The 10,108-nt window shown below is 35.8% G+C and overlaps 1 protein-coding gene across 2 annotated transcripts in view; it reads left to right on the top strand.

Annotated features, from left to right (window-relative positions):
- LOC107726661 (progestin and adipoQ receptor family member 6-like) overlaps positions 1 to 9,987 on the top strand; it is a 16,205-nt gene extending 6,218 nt beyond the window's left edge. The window contains exons 3-8 of one of the 2 annotated variants that reach the window (XM_016536325.1): positions 811 to 938; positions 2,449 to 2,654; positions 7,120 to 7,246; positions 8,079 to 8,175; positions 8,297 to 8,441; positions 8,558 to 9,987. In XM_016536325.1, the coding sequence (XP_016391811.1) occupies positions 811 to 938; positions 2,449 to 2,654; positions 7,120 to 7,246; positions 8,079 to 8,175; positions 8,297 to 8,441; positions 8,558 to 8,811 (957 nt within the window). In that variant the 3' untranslated portion in view covers positions 8,812 to 9,987. The remainder of the gene's footprint in view (positions 1 to 810; positions 939 to 2,448; positions 2,655 to 7,119; positions 7,247 to 8,078; positions 8,176 to 8,296; positions 8,442 to 8,557) is intronic. The other variant, XM_016536324.1, reaches the window with a different exon arrangement.
- The last annotated feature ends 121 nt before the right edge of the window (positions 9,988 to 10,108 follow it).

Below are 10,108 nucleotides of genomic sequence, written 5' to 3'. Positions count from 1 at the left end.
ACGTTTCTCAGTGGTAAGTGTCAAGTGTTAACAAGTTTGTGGTAATAAGACGTAATAAAACAAATTTACTCTCGCAGCGTAGGATACAGCGTCTTCTCGACATTATGTTAACCACAGGAAATGTTACTGTTTGTGGGCGGGCAAGTTGGCGACGTAGAAATTGGGCAGACATTTTGCAAATGTGTTACTTCGTGACGTAGAGCCGTAACAGAATAAGATTCGAATTCCTGACAACTCATTTAGGCGTTTGCGAGCTGACTCTTTTTTTGATAGACAATAACTTTATTTATCGTGCACTGTCGGCTTCAAAACTTTGCAGATAGTTTATGTTCACATACAGCTACATGACACACTGCATGAAAGGTAATATTGGAAAAGGCATAACAGGGACACTTTAAAAGATGATTTGGTGAACGGGATAGGTGAATATTGTTGTTTATCACAATTTATTTTTTATATTTGTGCATATGAATTCTTTATAATATAGCATGCATTGTCAAAATGTATCATACATTTTGATTAGTATGACATGAGGGTGAGGTAATGACAGATATTTTTAGACTATATCTTGCCTTGTCGTGATTCTTTACACTGCAGAGTATAATCAGATTTGCTGTACAAGTAATTTCAACCTAAATTAAATTAAGCTGACTTTAAAAATTGACCAAATACACAAAATAATGATCTTTAAAATAGCATCATATGACCCCTTTAAAAAATTGAGTTTAAATTGGTTAAATTATTTTGAGTTTGAGTTTTTACAGTGTAGATGTTTGCATGTATTTTAGACGTCCGTGTGCGTCTTTGCAGGTGTTTCGAGAGGACGGCATCATGTCTGGGTACCGTCATCCCAGGAGCTCAGCCCTGGACTGCATTCTCAGCAGTTTTCAAATGACCAATGAGACGGTCAATATCTGGACCCACTTCCTGCCGACCTGGTAAAGCGCCCAGTTAAGCATGTGATTCATTTTTAGTGCCAGAACTAATAGCTTGTCAGCTTTAAAGCTTTGGTTGAGCTGCTTCATTATGCAATCAGGATCTAGCTTATAAGCAGACACTTTTATGCAGTATCGGATTTTACAAGCACTAAACACATTACTTGAAATGTATTATTCCTGTTATGTCAACGCATGGTAGTGTGACCTAAATCTTGTTTTGGTGTATATCACATTATGGTTATTAACAAAAATGCTTTATCTTTTAAATAACCTTGTAATAATTAATTGTATAATACGCTTAAAATGTATAATAAAGAAATACATACATAATAACTATTCAAATATTTTTTAAGTATTTTTGAAAGAAATCTTTTATACTCACCAAGGCTGAATTCATTTGTTCAAAACTGCAGTAAAAACAGCAACACTGTGAAATATTATGATTTTAAAATAACTGTTTTCTATTTTAATATTTTAAAATGTAATTTATTTCTCTGATCAAAGCTGAATTTTCAGCATCATTACTCCAGTCTTCAGTGTCACATGATCCTTCAGAAATCATTCTAATATGCTGGTTTGCTGCTCAAGAAACATTTCTTATTACTATTCTTATTCTTATTCAGCTGCTTTTAAAGTGCCCCTATTATGGATTTTTGAAAATATCTTTAATGCAGTGTGTAACACAGCTCTAAGTGAATGAAAACATCCTGCAAAGTTTTAAATCTGAAAGTGCACCGTGTATAAAGTTATTGTCTCTCAAAAGAAAGAGTTGACTCTGAATCATTGAAACGAGTCGTTTTTAAAACGAATCCCAAGCCGTTTCATGTTGACCTCAACATTAAAAACATTAGCATGTTGCCCGCCCACTTGTTGGTCTTTTCCCGTTGGTCTGAATGAAAATGCTAATTCATTCTTTGCCACTAGGTGTCTCTTTTGTTAAAAATAGCTGTTTCCCCGGTAAGGCTGTACACAAAGCAGCACTGCCCTCACAAACGCTGCTTTATCATGCATGATAAAATGAAAATGAGATTAATCGGACCAATCACTGCAGATTAGTGTTACGCAAAGGAGGGGTTTGGAAAAAGGAATCGTTGAGCGAATCGTTTGGGAGTCGTTGAGCAAGTAAGGTAGCAAGTAAGGTAAAAATAAATGCATATTATAATACAATGAAAGTGTTTTTTGACCTTGCATGCATGACAACCTGTTGTTAGGGACTCCCAAAACCAAAATATGAACTTTCATTACCCATAATAGGGCACTTTAATATTTTGTAGAATTTTTTTCAGGTTTCTATGATGAATGGAAAGTGTAAAAGAACAGCATTTATTTGAAATAAAAATCTTTGGTAACAATATAAATGATTGATCAATTTAATGCATCCTTGCTAAATAAAACTACTAGTTTCTTTGAATGGCAGTGAACTCTGGATGTGCCATATTTAGAGTCGTGCTCTACTTTCCTCAGACAAGACATAAGTGCCTCGCGTATGACCTGAGCTCTGCTGTTTTAGGTACTTCCTGTGGCGGTTCAGCATGCTGTGCTCCAGTCTGGACTTCCTGACGGAGAGCTACACCTGGCCGCTGCTCGTCTACCTGCTTCTGATCTGCCTGTACCCCTTCACCTCCAGCTGCGCTCACATCTTCAGCACCATGTCGGCCGAGGCTCGTCACATCTGCTACTTCTTCGACTACGGCGCGCTCAGCCTCTACAGTCTCGGTACGGGTGATTCTGTCTTGTTTGTTTGGAGTGACACTTAACTGTGAACTCTGTTGGCCGGTAGACAGTGGCCATTCTTACCAAATATTTGCTGTTTAAACATCAGTGGTATTTTTCTATTTAAACATCAGAGTTTTGACTAAAAACCTCACCTATGGTTCACACTGCAGCTTATTTTAGTCAAGAGCAGCCTGCTTACTGTAGATAGAAAGAGACATGTAAAGCCTCCTACTGTAATTTGGACTTTTTTGTGACATTCACAAGATAAATGATAAAAGATACCTGATGCAACACCCAAAGATCAATGTATAAAATGTGCATAGACATTGTAATGATTAGAAATGTTGCCTTGGCAACAAACTGAAATATGTTCAAGTTGAAATTAAATTAAAGGGGTCATATGATGCGATTTCAAGTTTTCCTTTCTCTTTGCAGTGTTACAAGCTGTTCGTGCATAGATAAGATCCCTAAAGTTGCAAAGACTAAAGTCTCAAACCCAAAGAGATATTCTTTATAAAAGTTAAGACTCGTCCACGCCCTCCTAAAACGCCTTAGCCGTGAGGCACTGAGTGAGATCAGATGGTAAACTGTCAAATTAGAGATGTCTTCGAGTTTGGTCAGTCGCACTTTTAAACACATTTTAGTTTTGCTATAGAAAATCTACAAATTCATACTCTGATTACATAGAACAGCAGCAGGAGGCACGTGAGGTTGTCATGGCAACCAGATACACTGCACGAGAATTATTATTTAATTATTTTGCCACTGTTTGCCACACTAAACTTAGCAATAAACACGTTGAAAATAATATACAATAAACATGTCTGTCAAAACGATCTCAAAGTAAGCTTTTATTAAGCAAATCAAGGTGTACTTCTATTTTGCCGCACTAAACTTAGCAATAAACACGTTGAAAATAATACACAATAAACATGTCTGTCAAAACGATCTCAAAGGAGGCTTTTATTAAGCAAATCAAGGAGTGAAGTACTCGTCCACTGTTTAAAAAAATAAAAATACTTTAGCTGGGTTTCCACAGGCAGGGTCATAATTATCTACAGTGTATGAAGCTAAAGGTTTTTGGGTTAAGGTTTATAATGTAGAACATTTTTAACATTGTGTGCTGTATGTGCATAGGTAGCTAGCAAACAAGGACAGCTGTTAAGCTAACAGTCACAGTTAGCTGAGTAAGATCATGATTGAGAAATGTCGGATACTGCTGGAAATGCTGCTATGGGGTATCCTATTTATTATTTTAGGATTTTTTTGTTTGCCCCAGTGAAGCATTTCTATTAATATAGCTGATTAAATAGTCAAACTCATTCCATATCAGCAGAATAGTGTGGTACAGAAAGTCTATGTCCATAAAACAGGTTCTGAATAAATGATGTAACTGATACCTAATGGTCAAAAGCAATAGCAAAAGTAATAGGTAATTATTAAATATATATATATATATATATATATATATATAAACATATAATACATAAAATAATATATACACTAAATAATGCTGCATGAATTTCTTATTTTTTCTAAATTTCTATTTAGCCTTAATTATTTTTATTTTAGTTTTAGTACTTTTAGTGCTTCATCTTAATCGTATTTCAGTTCGTTTCCAAAGCAACATTTATAATTTCTTTTTTCAAGTTTAAGGTTTTTCATCTAATATTCATTTTATTTTATTTCACCTACCAAAAATTATTAATAGTTTTAGTTAACAGTAACAACACTGCATTCCTGTGCCTCAAACAATACAGCATAGTGATAGCAACACCAATGTCATGGGTTTGATTTCCAGAGAATGCATGAACTGATAAAAATGTTGCTTTGGATAAAACGTGAAATACAAATGCATAAATGTAAATGAATATGACACTGTGAGATAAATGTGCCAGAGTGGCTGCGTGTCACCCGCGGTCCTTGACAGAGTCTAGAAACACACAATTCTGATGTAAATCTGATGACATATCAGAGAATGTCACGATGGCCAGCAGTAGAAATGAATGTGTCTTGGACGGGTTGATGTGAGGTTATGGAAAGCATGAGCTTTGGAGGAAATGAGCCGTCTAACACACTGCTGGCATTTTATTGCATGACTTCAAAGGAAAGAAAGCAAACGCTCTGGCTCCAGAGAAAACCTTTAAAGTCTGCATTGATAAAGAGTGAAGGCTGAAGAACTACACGTATTGCTCGAGCCACTTATGAAAAGTTAGTGCGAAATATAAGCGCAATTTCAATATGCGCGGAACACTTTACCTTGCATTGAGTGAGTGATTTAATGCACCTTTCAAACAGTGAAGACTCATTTTCTTGATGAAAGAATTATCACTCTTTCAAGTAGAAATCGATTTTAACTTATATTTGAAAAGAAATCTTATTTCTGCAGTATTTCCATTAATTTGACTTCAGCAAGCCTGGATGATGGTATGGTCATCTGTTCAAAATCCTGCGTTTAGAGCAGTGAGTTTTTGTTGTAAGCTCCCATAGTCTAATAAAAATATTATTCTTTCATATGTGGAATCCATCTCCACTCATTTGTTTGCAGTTGTGGTAAAGAAAGGCCTCTTTTACTGCCTTTGAGAAAAGCAGAATAGCTGTATATGTCCACAGCAGTGAGTGTGTGGATATGGCACAATAGCCAAGAATTACAAAAGAAGAAATTGAATATAACATGGATTTATACAGTAACCCTTACGAAGATTTGATGCCACTTACCTTGCAAACTTATCAAATTTATTTATTTATTTTTTTTTTTTATCAAAAGCACTTATTTCAATCACATACCTTGTAAACACGACTTTTTGGTTTCTGTTTGTATGTAGGTAGTGCAGTGGTACTACTTTTACTAAATTCATGACTATATGAATATGAATATATTCATGAATATATATATGAATATGAATATATATACATATATATATTAGATGAAAACCCTAAACTTAAAAAAGAAAAAGAAAGAAAAAAATGTTTGAATGAATTATACATATATATATATTAGATGAAAAACCTAAACTTAAAATTTTTTTTGAATGAATTATGTTTAAGCTTAAGCACTAAAATGAACAAAAAAGCTAAATAGAAATAAAAAAAAATGACAAAAGCACATTTAAAATTAAAATTAAAATTAAAAATATAAAAATAAAAGCTAATTCAAGATATTAATAAACACTATAATAGTATATAAATAATACTATAAAAAATAAGACCATTTTATTTATTAGGGTTTATTGTCCATTTTAAATAAATATCTTGAATTGGCTTTTATTTTTATATTTTCATATTAATTTTAGTTTTAGTTTTACAGTATCCCAGTGTTTTCTTGGAAATAATGGTTGATTTGCATTTTTAAGTTTGTGTAAACTTTGTTTAGACAATTCATCCAGTTATTTCTGGGAGTGTTTCAGTAATAAGCTATTTCAATACATGCTCTAAATTCCGTTAGTTAAATATTATTGCAAAAATTCTGAGAAATATGCAAGCATCATGTCACTTTTGTTTGATATTTAATTAAATAACACAATAACATTTAGACATTTTGTCTCCAAATACTATTTGAGATCATTGGAATTCACAGTTTCTTTGTTTAGATCTCAATCTGTTAACAAACCTTCTTTATTTATGCTAGATTCATAGTTCCCTAACCAGGAATGTGCTTTATGCAGTTTCTAAAACATAAAACTCAGAAAGCATGCATTCGTTTTCAGTGTTTTTATTGAATAGAAATGCTCTGAGGTTTGGACATTGTTTTTTTGTGTGTGTCATTTTCAGCATAAATGATAAAAGAGACCTGATTTAACACACAAAGAACAGTCTGTAAAATGTGCATTGACATTGTAATGCTCCTCTAGAAGATTTGATGAAAAAGTGGCCCATTTGACCTGATTTCACCCTCAAACCCTCAGACTAAGCAGGCAAACTTATTAAATTCAGGAATTAGTTCTTCATCAAATGCACTCATTATAAAGTCTGAGATCTTAAAACATAAGATCTTAAATCATCTTAAATCATAAGATCATAGGCCACATGGGAAGTCGTGGCCTAATGGTTAGAGAGTCAGACTCGTAACCCAAGGTTGCGGGTTCGAGTCTCGTACCGGCAGGGATTGTAGGTGGGGGGAGTACAGCGTTCTCTCCCACCTTCAATACCACGACTGAGGTGCCCTTGAGCAAGGCACCGAACCCCCAACTGCTCCCCGGGCGCCGCAGCAAAAAATGGCTGCCCACTGCTCCGGGTGTGTGTTCACGGTGTGTGTGTGTTCACTGCTGTGTGTGTGCACTTTGGATGGGATAAATGCAGAGCACTAATTCTGAGTATGGGTCACCATACTTGGCCACGTCACGTCACTTTTTTAAAACTCAGAATCATATCCAAATGAAAGCTTGCATTAATCTTCAGTGTTTTTTTGTTGAATAGAAATGCTCTGATGTTTCAATGTTTTAAAAATGCCATACTCTTTTTCCAGGCTGTGCCATCACATACGGCTCTTACGTGATGCCTGACTGCTGGGTAAACAGTTGGCTTCATCAGCATTTCGTGACCATCGCCATCGGCAACTCGCTCTTTTGTACCAGCATGTCCTGTTACTCCAGGTGAGAGTGGTTTCAGAGGGTAATTAAGACTCATTTACTAAGTCTGCGACTACAGGAGCTAATGCAGATGTCATTTCAAATCCAGACTCAGAATAATAGAGAGTTCATTATATAACTTGCATCCTTCTCACACACAGACCTTTGTTTGCTCTGACCTTATTCCTGGTTGCACAAAAGATTTCATAAATTATTTACAAAAGTACTTAACTCGTTGTTGAATTCTGTGAATGAATTAGTTTTGCTTAAGCAAGCAAGACTGTTGCAGATCAACCAACCATCAACAATAACCTAGCAACCACATGAAACTATGTTAATGTCGCTATCATTATTTACGGTGTTTGCAATTATTTTGTTTCTCAGTTTCTGACAAGAACGAGGCAGGAGAGGTTTCCGTAAGGGTCTCAAGACGTTTCACCGGAAGTTTACGAGCTGGCTTATCTTTATGCAGAAGTTCTAAAGAACACTCCATGAATTATAGTTCATTGTGGTGGAAACTTTTACTTCAGTTAGTGCAAAGGCAATATTTCTCGAGTTTCCATTAATTATTATATTATATTATATTATATTATAGTTTTAACTATAAACATAACATATCTATAATGCATTTTAAATGAAGTAGCCTTTTCCTGTGTTTTGCAAGCTTGCAGTATGGGACGATGCTATTTTGAACATATCTATAAATATCATTTTTTATATATATTTCACGATCATATTACATTATTTTATATTCAATATTTAAAATATTTATTTGAATTTATATTTTGACTAAAAAGCATATCTATAATACATACATTTTAAGTGAGGTTGTGTTTTCCTCTGTCTTTTGTAACAGGTTCGTAGAGTTGCAGTTCCCACACAAAAGTAAAATCTTGCGAACGGCCGCATTTGTTGTCCCCTTCCTGTTTGATAGCTTCCCACTGTTCTACCGAGTAAGTATGATCACACTTCACTGCGCATGCAAATCAGCCAAGTGTTTATGCGCATTGTGCCTGTGTACAGTAGATATGAATGCACTCTTTATGGCTGTTCTCTTTCCACGTGTGTCTGTAGCTGCTGTCGTGCTGTTGGGGGAGCTGTAGTCCCAGTGAAGCTCTGGCAAGCCATTCTTACCATCTGCTCTTTGCGTTTCTCACATGCTTCCTGTTTGCGTCTCACCTCCCCGAGAGACTGGCTCCTGGACGCTTTGACTACATCGGTACCTCATTTTATTGATTTTACGATCATCTTTGTTTAGTTCTCGATGGTTACAGAGGTTCACTCCGGTGTCACGTGGTTCTTTTGACCAGTTTTTCCACTCGCTCTCCTCTCAAGGTCACAGTCACCAGCTCTTCCACATATGTGCGGTGGTGGGCACCCATTTCCAGATGGAGGCAGTGTTGACAGACATGGCATCTCGCAAAGATTGGCTGACGTCGCACTCCTTTTTACCTTCGTTTCTGGGCACCATGGGGGTTCTCGCACTGGGCATCCTGCTCAACCTGGGCATCATTGGCACCTTTAGTGCCGGTTTAACACCTCGCCAAAGCACTTCAGCCTCTAGCGGCGCCCACCTTCATCAGGAGTAAAACGCTTTCTTGACCACTCCACACCTCACTGTGCACCTTTCTGGACGATTTTACACTATAGCACACTTATACAGTCACTTTCTCTGATATATAAGCCTTGATACTTTTGTACTAAGAAGTCAAACGTTTAGGCTCTCACTTATTCTAGTTTCCTTTTATATTCACGGTTTATTATCTCAGCCGAAAACCCTAATGATAATCGTGACCTGTTTGATTTTATTCTTTAGTCATCGTTATGAAAGGTGGAGGGTTGAATGACGCTAATATTGATTTTTACAGGTTATATTCTAACAGTTTGGGGGTTTTATTAAACACAATATGATGTTTGTGTCACCACGTATTAATGTTGTGTAACATTAACTGGAGAATAGCATTAACCAGGGATTTTATATTTGCATTAATGTCATCATGAACAAACATCATTAATATAATTAATCCAATTTTTTATGATTGTTGCATATCAAAATATAAAAAAATTATGGTGGGCGTCATATCTAAACTACTGGCAGGTTGGTGAAATTTTGTATTTGTAATGTCCCTTTTTATCATAATTTGGATTTACTGGAACGCCTTTGAATAATCTCACAGGTGCAGTAACAAATTAATTAAGGGCTGTATTTCTAGAAAAATATTTCAGTTTTTTTTTTACTGTTACGTATCGTGAAGGATAAATTTAGCTCATCTAAACGTCATTCTCCTACTAAACTGCATCTCATGGGAATATGGGGCTGCACTGGAGTCCTGCACTGGAGTCCTGCACTGTCGTTTAGATGTTTCTAGACATTTGGTGAACAGCTTTGAGTCATGTGTCCTCCTCTGCATCGGGTTACATTTCTGTGGTATTGTTTTGTTCATTGCAGGTTTATGGCATACAATACACTGTTTATATTGATACACAAGGTTTTTATATTTAATTGCATTTTGCCAATGCACTTGTGGATCCAGTGCAAGCTCTAAATAGTTTTTTTGCTCATGTAATTAGTTCCATTCTGTTCTTAAAACAGAAATCACAGCTAATCGTTGTGTATGGCTAAGCTCTTAACCTCTGTCTCTCATTTTTGTCTTCTTTTTTTTTTCGTCTGGCCTAGCAGTGCAGGACAGGTACGTCGGCTTGTAATTCAATGCAATTAATGCTGCTTAAAGGCAATAGATTTGCTGAACCTTTTTCTAACAAGCTCTTAAAGGGGTCATATGATGCGATTTCAAGTTTTCCTTTCTCTTTGGAGTGTTACAAGCTGATTGTGCATAGATAAGATCCCTGAAGTTGCAAAGACTAAAGTCTCAAATCCAAAGAGAT

The sequence above is a fragment of the Sinocyclocheilus rhinocerous genome, unplaced genomic scaffold, assembly GCF_001515625.1.
Source record: "Sinocyclocheilus rhinocerous isolate Xijiao unplaced genomic scaffold, SAMN03320098_v1.1 scaffold5, whole genome shotgun sequence".
NCBI lineage: Eukaryota > Metazoa > Chordata > Actinopteri > Cypriniformes > Cyprinidae > Sinocyclocheilus > Sinocyclocheilus rhinocerous.
This window is presented reverse-complemented; position numbering and strand designations above follow the sequence as displayed.